Below are 23,511 nucleotides of genomic sequence, written 5' to 3'. Positions count from 1 at the left end.
TTTACACAATGACCATATGAAGACAGTGATATTCTACCCTTACCACACCTTGATGCTAAACTTCTTAAGGATAGTCTATACTCACCTGTTTTCTCACTTGTTTACTCACACCACTTGCGTCTTGTTTCCTACCTCATTGTATCCCCAAACCACGCCAGTTGCTAGGTCCAACGGATGTATTTTCAGAGCTTTCACAACTCCCTGTTGTATTCAGTTGTTGATGTCCTTGTCCCTTGCACTCTGCGATGACACTTCTCTTTGTGCTCCTTTGCCCATTCTGGCCCTTCCTCAGTCTTCCTTGCAAAGTCTTCTTCCTGCCCCTGAAGAGGTTTTGGGGGGTTCTATTCACTTTCCTAAAATGCATACTTTCTTAAAAAATCATATTATTCATACCCATAGCTGGAGAAGTAATCAGAAACCAGGTAATAAAGAGCTTTGCATACAATGATGAAAACTTTCTGCTTTATTCTAGAGGCAAAAGGAAGCCATTGACAGATTTTTAGGAGTAAGAGTAGTGATGTTTGCTGTTGGAGATAATAGAAGAAGGAGAAACACTGGGGTCATTCAGGTTTTGAGATAAGGTGACTGAGGTGTCTAAGAAAACCAGGCAGTCATAACCACAAAAAGGAGGTGAGAGAGTCTGGATCTGAGCCTGGGCAGAGAGGTTTTGACTAGAGCTGAAGAGTAATTCCTCTCACTCACCAAATTACGGCTCTCCATTGTTTGACTGTTCAGCAACTGTTAATAGCAGCCCGGAATTTGATAGTTAGCATAGAGGAAATGTGTTTTACTTAGCTTCAAGATCCTTAAATAAGTTCAGGAGCAAAAAGAGAAAGAACAGCACTAGGACCAAAAGGAAGTGTTAAAATATCGTCTGCCTTGAGCTGTTTTTTTTCCGAATCTCATAGGAGCCAGAGTTTCGGCTTTGGGGTGCCTGCCCCCTCTGCCTCTTTCTAGCAGTGTGACCTTGGACAAGGTATTTAAAGTGGTGGTAATAATGGTCCTTACAGCATTGAGTCGTGAGGCTTGAGTGAGAATACACATGTAATGCCTGACACACAGGAAAAATCTCAAAGAGAGCTGGCATTTTAAAAATTATAATTTTACAACCTAAAATTTTGAAATTGAGTCACTGTATCACAATTTTCGGTGACTTCATGATTTTCACAGGTGCCAGTATTAGAGTTATAGAATAAAATAGTTAGCAGGGGCTCTAAATGAGGATGTTTGTCTAGACCACTAGTAAGAGAAAAATTAACCTAGCGCATCCTGGCCTGTCACTACATATGAACACAAGTTATCTAAAACATGAAGACTTTGAACTAAATGAATACCCCAGTGTCTTCAAGCTCAAAAATTACTCAAGCAGTATCAGCAGTGATTTTGTTCCTAACCACTCTATGTGTGGCCCAGAGGGTCTATAAAGATTATAGCCTGACAGTTTCTGGGCACATCATCCCCCTGCCACCCCAGAGACCAACGAGAATTACATACCCAGTGCATATGTATGATGGGGATGAAGGAGGACACAGGAAAGAGACCCCTTCCCTTTTGCCTCCTGCCATGGGCTAAGCCCTCGGTTTTCACTCCATTTCCCGAACAATGCTATGACAACTGGTGTTATTGCTCCATCTTAGAAACAAAGCCATTTAAATAGTGAGTTGAAATAAAACAATTCAGTCACTATAGTCCTTGTTCTTTGCAATATAGGGTCCAGACTATTAGTAAAAAAAAATTTTGTTTTCATTTTTATTTTATTTTTTAAGTAAACTCTGCCCCCAACGTGGGCGCAGACTCGAGACCCGGAGACCAGAGTCTCATGCCCTACCGACTGAGCCAGCCAGGAGCCCCTAAAAAGAATTTTGTGCACACCCATGCACACGCTGCACAGATGTAGGCTTGCATGTTACATGTGGGCTAAATCCTTACAGCATTGACATGTGCACACCCACATGCACGCACTGCACAGACGTAGGCTTGAGTGTTACCTGTGGGCTAAATCCTTACAGCGTTGACATTGGTTGCCCATCAGCATTGGTCTAATAGTCCTCTGCAAGTTGAGAATGTTGGCAGCTCGTAGGCTTTTACATTACGGAGGTGCTGTGGGGAACAATTAAATGTCTGGAGCCTGCTAAGGATTATTAAGTGCTAGCGATTCCCCTCTCAGGTAATAGCTTTTGAGCCATAAAGGGACAGTTAAATAAGCACTTCCATTTTAATATCATTTTCAAGAGATAAAAAGCATAAAATTCTATAATATCTAAATTTGGTACTGCTGTTAGGGAGGTGAAGAAACTTTAGAGTCATGTGCCTTTTATAAAGGGATAATTGCCTGCTTCTAAACTTGTTCAGATAGAATTTTTTTATTGGAGTAAATTGTAGAAGGTCCACAATGAAGGAGACTCTCTTCCAGCTGGAAGTGCACTCTTGCGCAAGAAGTCTGTGACCCATGCAGCCAGACTCCAGTGATAGTGCTTCTGAGTGGCTCGGCTCCTTTTTATCTGGTTGTTTTTCAAGCCTGAATTGTGGCAGCGGTTTGTCCCATCACCGTCAGACCTGGAGGACCTCAGCTCCTCAGTTGGCTTGCCCCTTCTCTGGCCTGATCCGAAACCTCACCCTCTTGGCTCCCTCTTTCTTCTTTAAAAACACAAAGACCGAAGTCCAAAGCCCCTTGGCCCCTGGGTCTCCATAGAGCTATCTTCCCCTTCTTTTAAGGTCAGTTTGTAGTTTGAACTTTTTTTTCTTTTTAGACCTCTTTATTTCCTGCTCACTTGAAACACACGAGATCACATGTCTGCCACCATCTCCCCTTTCCCTTCCATTGATAAACTCTTCTGGAAGTGTTTTCACTGTTGTCGGATGACCTGTTAGTTGCTGCATCTTATGGGCACTTTCAGTGTCTTACCTTGACTTTCTTGTGGCCTTTGATGCTCTGACCGCTTCTTCCTAGGACTTCTAGAATTTCCCCCCCACCCCGGTTTTCCTCCTACTATCTGGTCATTCCTTCTCAGGTTCCATCAAGGTCCTCAAATGTTGAGGTTCTCCAGGGTTTTCAGGGCAGAACTCTTTATGTGCACTTCAGGATGTGATCCCAACCATCTCCAAGACTACTTCTTCCACCATTAAACTTACCCCACTGAACCCCCCAAATGTCTGGCCCTGGCTGTCTTCAGGACTCCAACTTCTGAAGCCTACTTAGCATCTCCTTTTTGGATATCTCCCAGGCATCTAAACTCATTCTGTCCAAAGCATCCACTCCCACTACAACCTGCTCTTCCTCCAATGCTCTCATCTCAATAAATGGCTCCACAGTCCGTTAAACCTAGAAACCTAGTATCATCCTTGACAGCTAAATACAGCAAGGGCTAAGAGAGAGATTCCCAGAAGCAGACTGCTTGAGTTTCTCAGCTATCTGATTTGTTAGCTGTGTCATCATGAGTGGGATTTTTACCTCTCTTGGTTCCTCATCTGTAAATTGGAGAGAAGAGCAGTACTTATCCTGATCATAACATCCACTTCTGTTTAAAGGCATTCCGTATCTTCCATCGCCCTCCACGCCCAAATTCCTCATTTTGTCTGTCAAAACCCTGCATGCTTGGCCTTGGCCCCCCCACTGCCCAGCACGGGCAGAAAACTTGTATTCTCTGGGGCTTTTTGCATACTCTTCCTTCTGCCTTGAAGACTTTTCTCCCTCAGTTCCCAGCCATTTTTGCCTGGACAGCTCCTACTCATTCTGCAAGTTTCAGCCAGAATATCACTCCCTAGGAAGTCTGATCCCAGACTGCTTTGGTGCCCCGCTCTGAATCTCCACACCACCCTATAATTTGCCTATCATCTGTGCTTCATTACAATTTACCGTAATGGATTCTTTGTCCAGGTCCTCCCTCAGACTGTATTCTCTGTGAAATAAGGAACTCTTCCTTTTACTTCTTAACCTCATTGCTTGGAATATCCTGGGTGCTGAGCACATGAGTGAACAAGCATATGCACCCAGGATATCCTGGGCAGAGCTGCTTATATTGAGCAACATAATCACATAAAATATGAACCTATGGACTCTTGGGAACCTAGGAAGAAAACAGAAAGTTCACTACCTGCTCTCATAGGAGGAAAAGAATACAGAATATTTTAAATTTTTAATAAATGTTAAATATTTTCATATTTAATAAGTATTTTTATTTTAAAATATTTTAAATTCTGAGTCAAGGATGGGCTTTAATGCAGATTTAAAAAGTCAGTTTTTAAGATAGAGTGAAATGCTCCAGGTCTGTGTTTCTCAACTTTTTAAGCCCATAGTCCATTCTGAGAAACTACACAATTTCATACTCATCCTCACCCTACCACATCTGACACTTACAATGTAGGGGTTGTCTTCTGCCTATTCCCACCAGCTTAGGTTTTATTTAGCTTTACTTAGTTATGACAACATTGATTTTCAAACTATGATATCCCCATTCAGATCTCTTAAACCCCAAAATTTAAAATAAGACTCATATATTTCCTTAATGAAAGAGTATGTGCCTGAACTATATTTTTCTTTTTTTTTACTTGTGGTATGCTTCTTATTCTCATACAGTTGATTTCCTAATGATCAAGGCTTCTTCTAAACCAGGTGCAGTTACATGATAGACAATGTGATTCTACTGATGAACGGTGCATTGCAAAAAAAACCTGTGAAAGAAATTCTGGTCAAGTGCCACCCGTTGGGCCGTTTCACGGAAATGGAAGCAGTCAACATTGCGGAGACACCTTCTGATCTCTTTAAAGCCGTTCTGGTGGAAACACCATTAGGTATGAATGTGTAAGCAATTGCATCACTTCCTGTGTGTGTTATAGTTATCAGAAAATGTACATTCAATTCACAGTTTTCTCCATGAATCCAGTGTCATACTATACAGATTCCTAGGCGTGGAAGGGACATTAAGAAATCATTTAGTCCAGCTCCCTCATACTTCCGATGACAACAAATGAAAGTAACCTTCCCAGAGTCACATAAGGACCATTCGTAGCCAAGTAGGAGCTGAAGCTCATCTCCCAACCTCCAAACCTTGTACATTGTACCAGATCATAGTAAATAAATGGTAGAACTTGCAATTTTTCAAAAAAAAAATTAATTTTCGAGCTGGGCTTTATATGATTAATTTTGTTTTAAACTTCTGTCTAAATAAGGCTGTATAGAGGCAGCATTTTGTTTTAGGAAGTTTAGGAATGCCATTTTTCTGAGATGCTCAGGGGCGCCTGTCAAATGACCTGAAGCAATGATTAAATAAATGCTAATTTCATTATAATTTAGCACTGATAATAGTTCTAGCATTCAAAATGCTAATGGAATAATTTTATATACGTTATTGTCAGGAAAACTGGAGAGTAGCAATTCATAGCAATTCACTGTTGATCATGTGTCAGAATAGTTGCTGTTGAAAACAGATTTTAAAAAGGAAAAAAATGGGTCATCATTAAATGTGTGGTGCTAAGGGAGCATGATGGAAAGAGGGTAAGTCTATAATCATGGATATTTGATTCCAGGCTCTGCCTGGTCCCAACATGGTGACTTGGGGCAGTGTGGTTCCCCTCAGTTTCCTCATTTTAAAAATAATAGTATGTTAGTATAACAGAGCTTTGAAAACTAAAGAAGACACAGTTTTAGTACAACTCAGTGCTTAGCACATAGTAAGGTTGCAAATGATAAACACTACTATGAGATGAGGGGTGGGGGGGGCTTCAAAAAGTAAGCCATAAAGTGAATAGTTCCAAGGTGTCATGAGGATCAAATAAGGTAAAATATATGCAGTGTTTAGTGAACAGCTTGCACATAGTAAATATTTAGTAAATAATCACTCTTACTGTCATCATTACTGGTAGCTTGATCCATTCTGTGGCTTGCCACTCTATAGTGTTCTAGTCAGGAGTGAGCCCAGGGTGATGTGTTCAGGAAATGTTTATAATCATGCTTTGGATTACTTTATTTTGTGGTAATTTCTGCTTTCAGCTCCATTCTTTCAAGACTGTATGTCTGAAAATACCTTTGATGAACTGAATATTGAATTACTGCGTAATAAACTGTACAAAGTAAGTGTCTTCCAAAATACTGTGTTTTTCTTTATGACATAATACATCTTGGCCAGAGTTTTTTATTAAAAGTTACTTTGCCGATTAGCCAACTTTTGCAGTTATGACGCTTTGCAGACTTGGAATACAGCTTTTATAGTCCTGGTCTTCTAGTTCAATACATACATGTCAGCTTCCCCTGAAGCAGCAAGATTCTTGGGAGGAAGTTGTGCACCCCATTCTTCTCTTCATTCCTAGCTCCTTGCCTGGTGTGCCTGGGACATAAAAGCTACCAATTGGATCGATGGATGGTGGGTGGTTGGGGAGATGAGGAAGGTGAACCATATCCATTTTGAAACAACCAGCATACAGGGATGCCTGGCTGGTTCAGTTGGTAGAGCCTGTAACTCTTGATCTCAGGGTTGTAGGTTCGAGACCCGTGTTGGTTGTAGAGATTACTTAAAAATAAAATCTTTAAAAAATTAAAAAAATAATAATAAAACAACCAGCATACATAGTGATCCTTGTGTTACATAGTATCCATCTCTGTGACTGAGTTTCACCTTGCGCCACCTGGCCAGCTATCTGTCTAGACTATGCTGCCACCATTTGAGTAGCTGTATGTCCTCTGGGCTGAGCAAAACCTGTCCATTTTCACTCATACAACCATAGCATCTTTGGACAGTCTCACAGAGTAACTGAAGGAGTATATGCTGTCATGCTATATAAATAGCTGGTTATGCTAAAACATACGGTCCTTTCAAAAGCACTGTGTTGCAGGCAATTTTCCTTTTTATAAAGAAATGTATGGACTTAGAGGAGGCATCCTTGAGCTATAGCTAACAGAAAGCACTGTCCTAAGCAAATTATAAGCATTAATTCACTTAATCTAGCCAGCAAAACTATCTGCTATCCCCATTCCTCAGATGAGAAAACAGAGACATGGAGAGGTAAGATTTACTTGGTAGAAGTCAGTTAGCTAGTAAGTAATTGAGTTGGGAAGCAAACACAGTCAGTCTAACTGTTCAGCCCAGACTCTGCCTTCCCAGTGTGTCCTCCATGTTCAAAGCCAACCTAAACATGTCTCCTGAGCACCAAGAGAGATTAAATGTCAGCACAGGACCAAATCTAGAACTATTTGTTGAGCTCATAAAAGAATTTGGCACTCTAATTATTAGAGTAACAGAAATTAACCATGTGAAATAAACCCAAGAACCATGCAAAAAAAGTACTTGTTAAGGAATCATAAGGGACGATAAATACAATTTTGTTCTATTTTAAAGCTGTGCAACATGCTTCAATGTGAAAGTTTGTATCAAATTTTTAATAAAATATCGCCCTGCAGGACAAGTAATTCAACCTCCATTAAAGTATTTAATAAGCCATGAAAAGCTGATCTAGAAATTTCCAAAGGAAAATATCTTCATTTTATTGTTTTATGATCTTCTTTTTAAGTCTTACCTCGAGGCATTCTATAAATTCTGTAAGAATCATGGTGATGTCACAGGAGAAATCATGTGTCCTATTCTTGAGGTAAGAAAGTCCTTGAATTTCTTTATGCCAAATAATGTGCTCACACACTTTTCACTTATAAAATCCTACTTCTGTTTCTTTATGTTCGAAGTTCCTTTATCTACGGGCACCTGGATGGCTGTCAGTTAAGCATCAGCCTTCGGCTCAGGTCATGGGATCAAACCCCACATTGGGCTCCCCACTCAGCTGGGAGCCTAATTCTCCCCCTCCCTCCACCCCCCTTCTCATGCTCATTCTCTCTCATGCTTCTGTCTCTCTGTCTCTCAAATAAATAAAGAAAAACTTTACAAAAAACTCCTTTATCTAAAAATAAAATAAACAACATATATTATTGTATATATCATTTGATGCCTTCAGTTAAGAGTGGTATTTTCCAAGTTTTCTAAATAGAAGAGTTATTTTGGAATTAGAATAATGCTTATAAAAGTTTTGTCATGATTCATTTTGATGTAATCTAACAAAGTAGAATATAGTTGGTTAAAAATTTGGTATACTATGAGCAACTGGCAGACTATGAGTACTTGTAATAATAACCCAGCTTCCCTCCAACAAGGAACACTGGGCAAGCTGGGAATTCTCACAGTGTGGAACCAAAGTCCACTGTAGGCCTTGTTCCTTATATAAATCCTAAAATAAAGGACACTCAAACAATCCTCAAGCATTCCAGCTCTGAGTACGAAGACTCTTCGGGTTAGGTGATTCACAGTTGACATGCTCATTAAATTACGTGTCAGATGCCACCGCTGCTTTCTACCTCTCTGGTTGATGCTATAATCTTTTTAATTTCTCTTTATTATCACAGATTTCGTCTATGCTCAGAGATCCTCTTGCTTGCATGTGCGATCTCAGAGATTGAGGCCAGAGATCGGAAGGATCTGGGGACATCTTGGGCATAGTTTGTATTGTGTTAATAGATCTCTTTTGCTGGCTTCACTTGAATGGGGAGGGGCAGATACCATTCTAGACTTAGAAGAGCCCTTTGCTTTGCCCTGTGAAACTAAAGAATACCTTTAATCATTAGATTATCTGTCACAGTGACTTCATTGGTAGGTAGATTAAATAGTTCAATGACTTCTGATTTCAAGAAAAGCCTGATAAGAACTGCCCTTTAGGCAAAAAAGGAAAAAACAAAAAACCTGAATAACTCCATCTGCATATATTTTAACCTAATATTCTGAAACTGCATATGATAAAATGAGTTCCCTTCAAAACATCTAATCATTAAAATTTTACAGTTAAAGATTCTTTGCTATCCCCTGTTGAAACGCTGCAAGCAAAAGCTGTCCTTGAAGTAAAAATTTATCACTGGAAAACTCCAAAAAATCTTTTTTGCCTTTATCTATATTACACAGGAAGTAGGCATTGATAAATAAATAACATTTTTTTTAAAGATTTTATTTGTTTATTTGACAGAGAGAGACACAGGGAGAGAGGGAACACAAGCAGGGGGAGTGGGAGAGGGAGAAGCAGGCTCCCCATGGAGCAGGGAGCCCAACGTGGGGCTCGATCCCAGGACTGGGACTGTGACCTGAGCCAAAGGCAGACGCTTAATGACTGAGCCACCCAGGCTCCCCAAATAAATAACATTCTTTTTAAGGTATACTAAATGTCAGAAAGTGAGCTAGTCTTTTTCAGACATTCTGATCACATAACATAAGTAACCTGCTGGACCTATGAAGCACTCCCCTTTCTGGTCATAAATTTATAACTACTAGCCACACTATAAGAAGCCACATTATCTATGGCTCGAAAGTGTAATTTCTACTGGCATAATTTCTGTGGTTTAGAAATGGCTTGTGTGCTTTATATCCACAAAATAGGTAAATAAGAGCTATGGTAAAACTCAACCCTACAAAAGATATACAATGACACTATTAATAGTTAACATTTATTATGTGCCAGATACTATGCTTTATATACTTGAATTCACTTAGACTTCAAAACAGCACAATGGGGGCTCCTGGGTGGCTCAATTGGTTAAGCGTCTGCCTTCCTCAGGTCATGATCCCAGGGGTATTGGGATCAAGCTCCCTGTCAGGACTCCCTGCTCAGTGGGGAGTCTGCTTCTTCCTCTCTTCCTTACCCTCCCCCCTGTTCATGCTCTCTCTCAAATGAATAAATAAAAAAAACCAGCACAACGAAAATTTAAAAACAGCACAACATGGGAGTTTAGTATCTGTTTTTCAGAACAGGCAACTGAGGCACAAAGGAGGCTAGTAACTTGGCTGATGACACACAACTAATAAGTGGTAATGTCAGAATTTGAAGCCAGGTTGCCTAGCTCTGGATCCTCTATGTTTATCCACTATATTACCTCTACATTAAAATCACCATTCACAATTCTTGTATAAAAGTAAGTGCTAATTCAGTGTGCCTGGATGGCTCAGTTAAGCATCTGCTTTCCCCTCAGATCATGATCCTGGGATCCTGGGATCCAGCCCTGTGTTGGGCTCCCTGCTCAGTGGGAAGCTGCTTCTCCCTCTCCCTCTGCCGTTCCCCCTGCTTGTGCTCTCTCTCTCTCTCAAATAAATAAATCTTCTTTTTGAAAGTAAGTGCTAATTCATAAGCAAGATCATATTGCATGTGCTATAAAAATCAGAAATAGATAAGAATTATGCCTCTGTAATCCTCAGTAATGCAGAAAGACAGCATAGTATTAGAAGAATCCTTATCACTGTAAGGGTTTGATCAAACTACTATATACCCAGTGTTCCCATTATCCCTTTCCTATCCATGATACTACCACATTAGATTAGGTTTTCTTCAAGCTGTGTTAAAAAAAAAAGTCCATTTAACTATCTTTATACATTATGTAGAAGTATTAGTTACACATAGCATGCAATTATAACGTCTCTAATGATATGATCAGAAGAGATTTGTCAGATTTATATAAATTGATATATAAATATATCAGATCATGTAATTACCCTCCATTTTATTTGTGCAACAGTAGAGCACTTCCAGTTACAAAGTTCTTCCATATAGGTTCTTATTTAATCTCAGTTGACAGGAGACATCAAAAGACTTAATATGGTAAAAGAGAGCATTAACCTGGCCTTGCATTCAAAAATTTGACCTAATTACAAGATTGTGACTTCATATGGAAAAAAAAGAAAAAGAAACTGACTTATATTCAAGGCAGTGCACTGCAGCATACTGTTTGCCTTTATGCTTTTTATTATTTATTTGTCTTTGCTCTTCTGACAACCTATATGTTCAATGAGACAGTGAAAAACAAGCACAGAATAAGTGTGTTTCATCTTCCTGAGCTAGTGAGGCAGGCTCAATTCCAGTTCACTTCACTCTCTTCCCCTCCACCCACTTCCCCCACAAGGTATTCCTGTCCTCCAATAATGAACCGGCAAGAATGTGTGACCTGACAGCCCAACTCTATTATGTGCAACTGATAATGATCTTGATTAAGTCAACAGTACACTTTACAACAACAACAAAAAATAAGTTATGGTTTTAAAATGAATGCGTGAAAGGGGTTAGGACATCTGGCGTCACGGGTGCCACACAGGAAGCCAACCCTCCATAAATGATAGAGAAGGCTTAAGTGAAATCGAATACCACCCCATTTACTCTCATCCATAATCAGATGTTGTGTCAAACTGTCCGCTTAGGGATGGTCAGACAGCAGATAGCCCTTTTAGAATTTCCAGGTTACAGTTCTTTTCACTGTATTTCACAGAATACACACACTCACACACAAAAAGCCTCTAAGACTAGAAGCAGATACTAAGGTACATATGCAGGCAGTTATAATAAAAGGGAAATTAAAGTATAATAGGGAATCAAAGGAGATCATATCCAATTGGGGAGGAAATAGAAGGGCTTCTTGTTAAAAAAAAAAAATGGCATTTGATGGGACCCTCCAATGCAAGTAAGATTCCAACATGGAAGGTTCTGGAATGAAGTACACACACTGTAGGCAAAGGGAAGAAGTATTTACAAGAACAAGATGTTGGAGTGTTCAGAGAACCTATTGTATAATCAAAGTCCTCTCTTGGCATGGCCCGTGAAGCCTTTCCTGTTCTCTTCCCAGCTACCTGTCCGGCCTACTTCTTCACCTGCTTTCCCAGTGCTGGAGCCATGACCATTCCTCTAAAATGTTGTGCTTTATAACTTCATGCATCTCCCTCCTCTAGAATGGCCTCTGCTGCTGGGCATGTCTGCAATGCTCCCTATTCCACCCCACTTCTCTCCTGAAAATCCTAACATCTTCTGCAACAGTGTATGTCGATTATAGCTCAATAAAACTGGGGGGGGAAAGTGAAGAAGTGAAAAAAAAAAACTCTAACATCTTAGAGCTAGAAAGCCATTAAAGGGCATGTGGGACAATTAACTCTATTGTTGCTCCTCCTGCTCTAATTTTTATTTCAAGGTTTCTGATTGCCATGAAATCTTCCTCTTGCGTTTCTTCTGTCCCTGGAAGGTCTAAAATTCCCGACAGTTACATTCAGTAGCCAGGGGCAGCTGCCTTTGCTTCCAAATGAGGCCACTCCCTGCTTCTGGGTCACCCATACTTTCTATGAGGTCAATCAAAAGGATCAGAAGGAACCAACTCTCACCCTCCTGATAGGAAACACCTGTTCTAACAAAAGAGTTCCAGTAAAATCTGTTGCAAGTCTGGATTTGTTAATTCGTCAAAAGTAAGCTGATCAAAGGATATTGTAGAGCAATCTATTTCAGCTATTGTGTGTGTACAAATAACCTTGGAATCCTGTTAAAATGCAAGCCCTGGTTTAGTAGGGCTGGACTATGGCCTGAGACTCTGCATTTCTTTTTTTCATGACCTGAGCCGAAAACAGGAGTAGGACACTTAACCGACTGAGCCGCCAGGTGCCCTGAGATTCTGCATTTCTGGCAAGCTTCTGGGTGACATCAAAGCTACTGACCCAAGGAACACACCTTGAGTAGCAACATTGTAGAGAATATTGGAGAATTTTGAAAGAATCACAGACCATTCTGTTGGATTCAGTAAACAGCTATGATCTTCCTACGTGTCAGGCACTAACAATAAACAAGAGCAGCATGATTTCCCTCAAAGATTTTACAGTGTAGTAAGGAGAAAAATAATTTCCAGATTTTAAAATAAAGTAAGTGCAGGGTGTTTCAGGTATATAGAGAGGAGTTTCTCAGCTCAAGGACACTATGACAAAACTCCCATGATGGGCAGAGAGGATCCCATGAAGGACAGACTGAGAAGGAATGGTCGGAGGAGGTAGGAGGAGAACCAAGAGACAGAAGAAACATGAAGGCCAAAGGAATAGTAAGAAATTTCAAGAAAAACTGAGTGGTTAGAGGAAATTGACCTGACGTGGAGCTGTTTGCTCAGGTGCCTGGTGGTGCTCAGCACAAAGACAGGACATGAGTATATGTGACCCACCTGAAAGATCATGAGGTCCAACCCTATCGTCTTTCAAGTGAGGAAACAGGCCTGAGAGGAAGGTAACTTGTCCTGAGCCACCTAATCCTGAGCTACACTGTTAGATTGATTAATATCCAACTTAGAACTTTCAAGAAGAAAACCAAAACTATCAAAGTACAAACAAATGGTAAGTAACATAAAGTTTTATTAGGTTAAAAAAAATCATACATCAAGAACCAGAGAGAGATGTTAACATTTACGACACGAACCCTTTGTTCCAAACACCCTGCCAGGCACTTCCACTTACATTATCTTGTCCTATCCCTGGACAGACCCCAGCAAGTAGGTACTATTCCCATTTTTTATGGAAGAGATATTTGAGACTCCAGTGACCTGTGTGACGAAGACCCATGAATAATGAATTGCAGAGCTCCTGGGAAGTAAAGTTCAGTGGAGTTTCAAGAGTCATGGACCATTAACACTGTGTGATCCTTCCCTGGCAAGCAAAATTACTCCATTATAAAAAGAGGCTAAGAGTTGGGCACCTGGGTGGCTCAACTGGTTAAGCATCTGCCTTCGGCTCAGGTCATGATCCCAGGCTCCTGGGATCGAGCCCCACGTAGGGCTCCCTGCTCAGCGGGGAAGTCTGCTTCTCCTTCTCCCTCTGCTCCCTCTGCTCATGCTCTCTCTCTCTCTCTGTCAAAATAAAGAAATAAAATCTTAAAAAAAAAAAAGGCTAAGGGAACATTAATAACACGTTTGTATTAAAATTAGACATAAATCTGGAAAGGAAAGAAAAGCAAATCACTCTGGAAATGAATTTGTCTACATAGGGTTCTGTTTATTGCATTTAGTACATGGTTAGATTTCACTGATTTTATGTCTTGCAAATTCAGTTTGAGGCTGACAGACGTGCTTTTATCATCACTCTTAACTCCTTTGGCACTGAACTGAGCAAAGAGGACCGGGAGACCCTCTACCCTACCTGCGGCAAGCTGTACCCTGAAGGGTTGCGCCTTTTGGCTCAAGCAGAAGACTTTGATCAGATGAGGAGAGTAGCAGACCATTATGGAGTACGTAACTACACCAGGCACCCCGAATGTTCACATTTCATCACCTGTACTTTAGAAGTTCACACATCAAATTTACATGTTCTCCCTAAATCAGTTACGTTTGTAAGGTAGAAAGCAGTGCCATTCTAGAACTGTCTCTCCCAAAGAAGTACTTCAAGTTTCTAATCCATGTGGGTTGGTTTTTTTGTTTTTTGTTTTTTGGGTTTTTTTTTGAGGTTCCTGCCAGGCAAGTACTTGTTTAAATCTCCAAGGAGCAGTCATTTGAGCACGTCTTTTGAAGTGCTTGATAAAGCAAGTTCCCCAAGGGACTGGTGCAGTGTTCTGGATATGTGAGCTCCTGTCAAAGTTACATAAAATAGCCTGACCCAGCAGTCCTTTACCCATTGGGTAAACAAACTTAGGCACAGAATGTCTACTTAAAATACAAGGGAGAATATGGACATATTGGTTTCTGCCATTCCCTTTAATCAGTGGCCAGGAGTAGGGAATGGAAGAAGGGCTGCTATGTCCTTCCCTTACTCCACATCCAAATGCTCTCAAGAGCCTGCGGTTTCTCAGCTCATCCCTTGATTCCATTCCTTCTGGTTTATGTTAACATAATGCTCTCCAGGTAACTTTTCCAGAACTGGAATGACACTCTTTTATCTTTTCTTATGGGTTCCTGAAGTTTCCAGGAAAGAGAAGTCAGCAAACTGCATAAACCTTTGTAGTAGCTCATGTCATCACAAGAGGCTTTTTAGCATAATACTAAATTTTGAGCTTCTCCCCAGTTTCCACCCCTTCCGCACTTGAAATTCCATGTGAATTTTATCAGCTGTCATTTCAAAGAACCCATGAACCCATGCTGGTTAAACTACAAGCATTCATTTATCCTCTGTAATGTGCCCAACTAGCCCTAAGAACCTAATGCAGAAATTAGCTCATACAAGGTATATTGAGAGTAGAATTGCTCTTGCCTCTTACCCTGTAAGGCCTGAATAAGCCAGTAGGCTAGAAATCCATCCATACTCTTTTATCTGGATTTTTTGATATTTTTTCAGGAGGCCAAGGATCCTGCAAAAAATATTCATTCCTTTTGGATAGATTTTTTTAGAACAGATACATCATTTCTCTATTGCTAGGAAAATATCTTCATACATACTTATAAGAAATGAGAATCTGTTTAAAAATAGCCTCTGTTTTTTAGGTATACAAGCCTTTGTTTGAGGCTGTGGGTGATGGCAGTGGAGGAAAGACATTGGAGGATGTGTTTTATGAGCGTGAGGTATGATATAAATGGGAATGCTCTTAGTTTATGTATGCTTTTTCTCTTACTCTCTGTTTTAGATGTTTTCTTACTTTGGGTTTTCCTTTGGGGGGCTTCTTTTTACAGTTGATCAGTTCAGTTGATTAAGCTCATTCACAATTTGACAGCCAAATGGGTATTAGTATCTCTGCCTTGGAGGCCCAGTGGTTCACATATGATGGTTTCCCGTTGAATTGTCCTATCCAGAAACACAATGTGTCCTATCCAGTACACATAGTGAAGCTCTGGAAAGAATGCAGCTATTCCATAATAACTAGAGAATCAGAGCTAGGACATTCTCATGATCATATATTGACTATCCTCATGGTGAATACTCTTTAGGTGCATCTCACTCTCTAATCCATCCCTTCTTCAAGAAGGATTTGTCTACAGTTATAATTTAGGAGCACAGTTATAACACTTAGGAATTATTTATATGGAAATCTCTCTGGAGAGTCTAGACTATTCTCTTTCCCAGAAAAACAGAGGAGTAATCCATTTATAGTCAATTCCTGGGCTACTGAACTGTTCAACAAAAGGGCTTTTTTTAAGAGGGATGGGGATACCAGATAAGGTCTCTCAAATCTAGAGAACTTTTCTAGTGTATGTTATTCATTTCTCTAACACTACTGGCCCTTCCCTTTCAATTGATTGACAGAAAACCCTGAAATTTATCCAGATTTTAGGGTAGGACTGGCTTCCCAACAGCTCTCTAGGGCCTGTCACAGAAAGAAACAAAAACAATGCAAGTTATTCCATATATTAGGGATGTTTTTTAAATTCCACACTATTGCACAACTGCTTCAAAAAGGCTGTTAAGCTGCCCTTGGCACGAAAAATAAGTGTTCCTGAAAGCAAGGACCTCCACTTCCTGAATACTTAGCTTGACATTTTCAGAACTGCATGAGGGACTTAGTACCTCTCATCCTTTTTTCAAAATGGAAAAGAATAAAAGAATTGTTCCATTTCAGACTTTACCTCAGTTAAACAATTTTTTTTTAATTTTCTTTTACTGATCTACCTTCTGCAGGAAAAAATACCTAACTCAACCATACGTCAAGTTGCTGCAGAACATCCTAAGAAAGCTCGTAATGTCACTCATTGCAAATTCCAGGGGCCTGTGACATTGCCCTGGAGGAGAGTTAGGCAGCCTATAAACCTTTTTAACATTTTCAAAGTTGTGGCCAAGGAAAAATAGTTTACCTAAGTGAGACAAGCCCGCTAGCTAGAAGCCAGCTATATATATTACTACAAAGTTCCTCACATACATACACACACAAACACCAAGATTTTCCCAGGAATCTTTGTGGTAGCAGTGCCGCAAAGATTTGGAGTTTGTCTAGTGATTCTATAAACCTACTTTATTTATTTTTTTATAAACTTACTTTTTAAACTACTACAGTCCATCTTTATCTGGAGAGTGACACTAAAGTTCCCTTTAGAACTTAATGAATTGCTACCGTTTTTCTCTATTTGACCCAGTTTGGACATTGCCTGTTTAAATACAATAAGCACTGTACAAACACAAGCCAGTCTGGAGTTTAATATTATTTCATAAATGTAGTACGCTCAAGCTCCCGGTAAGTGACGGTCTGTATTGTTTTTTCCTTCCTCAGGTACAAATGAACGTGCTGGCGTTCAACAGGCAATTCCACTATGGTGTGTTTTACGCATACACAAAGCTGAAGGAACAAGAAATGAGAAATATTGTGTGGATAGCAGAATGCATTTCACAAAGACATCGAACCAAAATTAACAGTTACATTCCAATTTTATAACCCAGTGTGGGGCCTCCAGTGCAGAACATCTTAAATATTAAGAAGAGCTTCCAAGGAAAATAAAAAGAGTTGTGTTATCTGGGTTACACAAAAACAATTCACATTGCAGCTTCATGAGTTGCAGACCCACTAGAAACATAGTAAACCAACAGAAACAAAGTGATTTTTTTTTTTCCCAGCAGCCTTAAATTTTGTTTCCACATTTATGTCTCACTCTTTACCAGACCTTAGACATTAATTCTAATTAACCCTTTGGTACTTTTCCGACTCTTGTTTGGTTGTATTAACAATCAGATCTAATTTAAGTGTTTTACTCCTGTTTTCACTTGCTTCTCTGCAGGCCCCCATACTGTCTGCTATACTTTCCTTCACCTAGGTCCACAAAAATCCTGGGTTGTGTGAGGCCAGCATTGACCACATGTGATGAAAATATTGTTTTGTTTTTAAGATCTGATGTGATTTTTTGAGAGAGAGAGAGAGAGAGCATGTGCATGTGCCCACAGGTAGGGGGTGGGGCAGAGGGAGAGAATCTTCAAGCAGACTCCCCACTGAGCACAAAGCCCAAAGTAGGTCTCAGTCCCAGAACACACGAGGTCATGACCTGAGCCAAAACCAAGAGGTGGTTGCTCAACCAGCTGAGCCACCCAGGTACCTCCAAATGGTAAGATACTTAAAATAGACAATGTGATGATTTGATGCACATATACACTGTGAAAGGATACCCCCATCAAGTTAGTTATACATCCATCACTTCACAGTTGCCTCTCCCCACCCACAACCTCCCACCCCTGCCCAGAACATTTGAGTTCTACTCTCTTGGCAAATTTCAGTTATACAGTAGTGTTATCAACTATAGTCACCATGTTATACATCAGATCCTCAAACATTATTTATCTTATAACTGAAAGTTTGTCCTCTTTTACTAACCCCCTCCATATTCCCCAGCCCCCAGCCTCTGGCAACCACTTTTCTACTCACTGTTTCTAGGAGTTAAGTTGTTTCCTTTTTTTAGATTACACATTTACGTGAAAATTGAAAGGTGTAGCTAAGATTTTAATAATTTTATGATTAGATTAAATAATGTTTTTCTTAAGATTTATGGAGGCATGGAAGAGTAGATGATAATGGTTCTCAGCTCTCAGTGTCCAGATCATGTGGTTGTACATAAGGATTCACCCTGGTGGTGTGATGACAGTGATTTATATTGAATAAAACTTTCAAACCCTCAAAGGCTTTTCAGTAGAAAGATCAGAGGAAAGTTATGCAATATCCACACATGCAAATACATAAACATAAATCATAGAGAATAAATACTTCACAGTTTAATTGTCCCTTGTGCTAGGTATAATTCTGTGAAATACCAGGTTTATCTGAGCCATAGAATTTAACATGAGTCGTTAACAGTGGCTTTAATCATTTGGGTTCACATAACCCTTTAAGAATCTGATGAACACGGGGGGCCTGGGTGGCTCAGTCGTTAAGCGCCTGCCTTCGGCTCAGGTCATGATGCCAGGGTCCTGGGATCCAGCCCCACATCGGGCTCCCGGCTTGGCAGGGAGCCTGCTTCTCCCTCTCCCACTCCCCTTGCTTGTGTTCCTGCTCTCACTGTCTCTTTGTCAAATAAGTAAAATCTTAAAAAAAAAAAAAATCTGATGAACACTCTGGCCACTTTCCCTCAGGATAATAGACATCTGCACATTCACCCAAAATTTTGCATAGTTTTTGAAAAGACTATGGATCCTCTAAAATCCATTCGTGTGCAACCTAGAGGTCCACAGACTCCACGTTAAAAACCTCCGTTGCATAGGCCACAGAATAAAAGAAAAGTCATGGATGAGAAAGTATTTAAGAAATAAAAGTATTCCTATACCCCTCCATCTCTTGGAAGGGCATCCTGTTTGGCTGAGCAAGCATTTTCAAAGTGGAGGCTCATGTTTTGGTAGAAAGGGCTCCTTGGGTGCCTGGGTGGCTCAGTTGAAAAAAGAAAGGGCTCCTCACCTGGCCAGCAAGGTCAGTCATGTCAATCATGGAAATGATGGAGGGAAAGCAGTCACAAGCAGTTTGCTGTCATACTAAATTGAAATTACGATCCAAAACATCCAACTTTACTTTTTGAAACTATTGATGTTCATAATCCATCGAATGCACTAACCAATGTTACTGTTTTTTGCAAGAAGAGTAGGTGAAAACTTTGTGGATTGGCTGAAAATAAATGCTGATCTATAAATATAGTCAACTAATCTTTGACAAAGAAGCAAAAGCAATACAATAGACCAAAAATAGTGCCTTAGCAAATGGGGCTGGAACAACTGGGCATCCATATGCAAAAAAAAAAAAAGCTAGACACAAACCTTATACCTTTCACAAAAATAACTCAAATGGAATATGATTTAAATACATGACCTATATAATGACCTAAATATAAAACATGAAACTATAAAGCTCCTAGGAGATAACATAGGAGAAAACCTATATGATCTTGGGTATGGTGATGCCATTTTTGATACAACACCAAAGACAACCCAGGAAAGAGAATTGATAGCTGGACTTTGTAAAAATTAAAATTTTCTGCTGTGCAAAAGCCAATATCAGAATTACAAGACAAGCTATAGACTAGGAGAAAATATTTGCAAAAGACATACCTGATAAAATAATGCTATCCAAAGTATATTAAAAAAAAATTAGAAAGCAAACAACCTGATTAATAAATGAGCCAAAGACCTTAACAGACACCTCAACAATGAAGACATAACAGGCGGCGAAGAAACATGAAAAGAACTTAAATGTCATGTCGTCAGGGAAATACAAATTAAAACAACAATAAGGTACTATTACACTCCTATTAGAATGGTCAAAGTCCAGAACATGGGCAACTCCCAAAGCTGGCAAGGATATGGAGCAACAGGAACTCTTTAGTCATTGCTCGTAGGAAGGAGTTGAAACTTATGTCCACACAAAAACCTGCACATAAATCTTTATAGCAGCTTTATTCATAATTGCCAAAACTTGAAAGCAACCAAATGCCCTTTAGTAGATAAATGGATAAACAGTGGTACATCCAAACAATGGAGTATTATTCAGCACTAAAAGGAAAGCTATCCAGTCATGAAAAGACAGAGAAACCGTAAATGCATATTGCTAAGTGAAATAAGACAATCTGAAAAGGCTACATAATATGTTTTCAACTATACGACATTTTGAAAAAAAAACTAGGGAGACAAAAACTAGGAGTGTAATAGTACCTTATTGTTATCAGAGGTGGAAGGGATTGGAGAGGGAGATGAATAGGCAAAACAGGATTTTCAAGGCAGGGGAAATACTCCGTATGATATGATAATGGATATATGCCATACATTTGTCCACACGCCTGTCATATACAACACCAAGAATGAATTTTAAGGTGAACTATGGACATTGGGAGATTATGATGTGTTAGTATAGGTTCACCATTGGTTAAAAAGGAAAAAAAAATGTACCACTCTGGTGAGCGATGTTGATAACGGGGGAGACCATCTATGCATGAGTGGGAGCAGGGGGTAAATTGGAAATCTCTGTATCTCCTCAATTTTATTGTAAACCTAAAACTGCTTTTAAAAAAGTCTTAAATAAATTCTAACAGCTGATATTTCCTGAAGCTTATCTTCAGGATTGAATGATCAAATGGGAAAAATTACTTTAAGCCTTCATCTTTGGTGAAATAGAAGAAAATTGTGCTCTCACATTTCCTCAGGGCACCTAGAAATGAATCATTTCTTATCTTCTCAGTCACCTTTCATTGCTTAAAGCCAAATAAAAGTAAATAGGAATAGTAAGGAGTGGGCAGGACAGATGCATAACCTCCTTGGTAAATAATGTAAATCCAGAAAGAGCAGGTGGAAATTTAAATCGGTGTATTTCCTAGAAGGAAATGTGTATCTGTATGTTCAGGAAGTAGCCTGTGCTATCCTGCATTGATGAGGCCATTTTCAGTCAGGATTTTGGAGAGACGGGGTTGTATATAAATCCAAAACAGCTGGGCATGGGCTAACCCCCTCCTGAGCCACATGGGAAGCATAAATCGACTTAAGATAGGAGTAATTGTAAAATATGGGGAGGGCAGTAGCAAGGAGAGAAGGGATGCCTCTGTAAAAATAAAGCGAAGGTCAGGACTCAATTCAGAGGAAATGACTTCTTTGAAAATCAGCTCTCCGTTGAAGCCATGAGAATAGACTCCTTTGAGAGATAACTTACCCAAGGAAAAATAAGTAAAAGTAAATGTCGTGAAGGTTGAATGAGGAGCAAATTCCTTTTAAGTCAAATTAATGCTTTAACCTTTTTCTCCCTTAGTCCTTTTAGGTTTTCCCTACATATTTTCCCAGTAGGATATAACCATTGTGAGCACTAAATTAATCAGGAAAGAATAGGCTCAGAACAAGAAAATAAATGCTGATTTCAAATATAACTCACAGGCACTATGGAAACAACAGGGTTTAACCTCTCAGAGATCAAGGTAAGGCAGTATGACATTTTTTGCTGAGCATCCAAAGGACCTACCCTAATAGCTACTTAAGTGCTCTACACACAGCTTATGAAGGCTTATCTCAAAATCAGCAAGTGGTTAATAGAAAGTGACCCCCCGCCTCTAGCATTCTATGAATGTGGTTGCAAATATAAAGGAAAAGCTCCCTTTTTATTAAACATACACTTTTTTTATAAATATACACAAAAGCGTCTGCTTATTGTATAAAGCTGACGCAAACTGAGGCTCTGTCTTTTCAAGATTGTGAAGTGCTAATATCCGTGTTAAAAGTGTTTTAGCGGGGTGCCTGGGCGGCTCAGTTGGTTAAGCGACTGCCTTCGGCTCAGGTCATGACCCTCGAGTCCCAGGATCGAGTCCCGCATCGGGCTCCCTGCTCAGCAGTGAGTCTGCTTCTCCCTCGGACCCTTCCCCCTCTCATGCTCTCTCTATCTCATTCTCTCTCTCAAATAAATAAAGAAAATCTTAAAAAAAAAAAAAAGTGTTTTAGGGACCTCTGATACTATACCTGATGTAAGCCCAAAGCAAGAATTTAAGAAAAGAGGTTTTTGAACATTCGTTAAGAAAAGTAGTAACAATGGGGACATATAAGTCACACATATTTTTTAAACCAGAGTTTTTCAGCCAGGATGTCAAAGCACACAGCTATGCCTCGGATGGGTGATGGAGTAGAGATGGTGATTCCAGGAGCCTTGGGGTGCCCCTGGTCTCCAGTCTCCTCCGATCGAAAGCAGCCTTTGCTGCTTGCCCCAGGTGCCAAACAAATGCTATCATTTTATGTGTACACAGTGATATGGAAAGGAACCAAGTAAGATAACAGATGAGTAACCCATGGTTCCTCCAAAGAGACAGAAGCAAGACTAGCAGAGCCCATTTTTATATTTTTATGATACCCTTTATGAACCTGAGAACCCCTGGTCCGCAAATTTGATTTGTATGTTCCTGAGAGATTAGCATTCTCCACATTCTCTGCAGCTGAGTCTTGGTCTTACAGCACAAATTCAAAATACATATCAACACATCTCCATAAAAAATTGACATATATGTATGAACCACTAATTTTTTTACAGTAAATTTCTCTACTTTAATGATTATATCCTAATCTGACCACTTTAGTACATCAGGGTGAATATTCTTTTGTTTCCTTATTCAATACAGCCATCTAAGGAACATATTTTTATTTCCTCCCTGGTGTATCTATCCTAAAAAGACCAAGAAATAAGATAGATGATTTAAGTTGGATGCTGAAATACTAACATTGGTACCAAGAAACAGAACTTCAGAAACAGAATGGACACTAGTTTTCCAAATAAGGGAACTATAGTCAGAAGGGCTAAGAGTACATGAATCAAAACTAGATTTCAAGTGTCCTGACTCTTCCATTGTGTGTGTGTGTGTGTGTGTGTGTGTGTGTGTATTCTGCTTTCTTTGTGGTGGTTTCATTTTTTATTTTCTCCTTAAGTTATAGCTTCCAGTTTAAGACTAAGGTCCTTGTTTGGTCCAAATACATTTTGTGAAAAATAACAGAAATCCGGTGTGCCTGGCTGGCTCAGTTGGAAGACCATGTGACTCTTGATCTTAGGGTTGTGAGTCTGAGCCCCACATTGGGTGTAGAGATTACTAAAAAATATAAATAAACTTTAAAAAATGATAGAAATCCTATCAAACCAGCTTGAAACCCAAAAAGGAAACATACTGCCTCGTGTCACTGGGAATTTGAATTGCTCATGGAACCAGACCCAGGGTGTCAAAGATGTCATTAAGAATTGTCCTTTTGATCAAGAAAGGATGCTGTACTTTGTCAAGTACATAAAAGTCATCTATGAAAAACCCACAGCAAATATCATTCTCAATGAGAAAAAACTGATAGCTTTCCCCCTAAGGTCAGGAACATGGCAGGGATG

The 23,511-nt window shown here is 39.7% G+C and overlaps 1 protein-coding gene across 1 annotated transcript in view; it reads left to right on the top strand.

The window, feature by feature from the left end:
• The window catches only part of ATP6V0D2 (ATPase H+ transporting V0 subunit d2), a 42,366-nt gene extending 25,178 nt beyond the window's left edge, over nt 1-17,188 (top strand). The window contains exons 3-8 of the mRNA XM_028113060.2: nt 4,613-4,791; nt 5,990-6,069; nt 7,504-7,581; nt 13,852-14,028; nt 15,215-15,292; nt 16,930-17,188. Coding sequence (XP_027968861.1) covers nt 4,613-4,791; nt 5,990-6,069; nt 7,504-7,581; nt 13,852-14,028; nt 15,215-15,292; nt 16,930-17,091 — 754 coding nt within the window. The 3' untranslated portion in view covers nt 17,092-17,188. The remainder of the gene's footprint in view (nt 1-4,612; nt 4,792-5,989; nt 6,070-7,503; nt 7,582-13,851; nt 14,029-15,214; nt 15,293-16,929) is intronic.
• Nucleotides 17,189-23,511: the final 6,323 nt, after the last annotated feature.

The sequence above is a fragment of the Eumetopias jubatus genome, unplaced genomic scaffold (assembly GCF_037043125.1).
Source record: "Eumetopias jubatus isolate StellerSeaLion01/CBP00866 unplaced genomic scaffold, mEumJub1_p1.0 scaffold_4, whole genome shotgun sequence".
NCBI lineage: Eukaryota > Metazoa > Chordata > Mammalia > Carnivora > Otariidae > Eumetopias > Eumetopias jubatus.
Note: the sequence above shows the minus strand (reverse complement) of the source record. Positions and strands in the feature narration are given on the sequence as shown.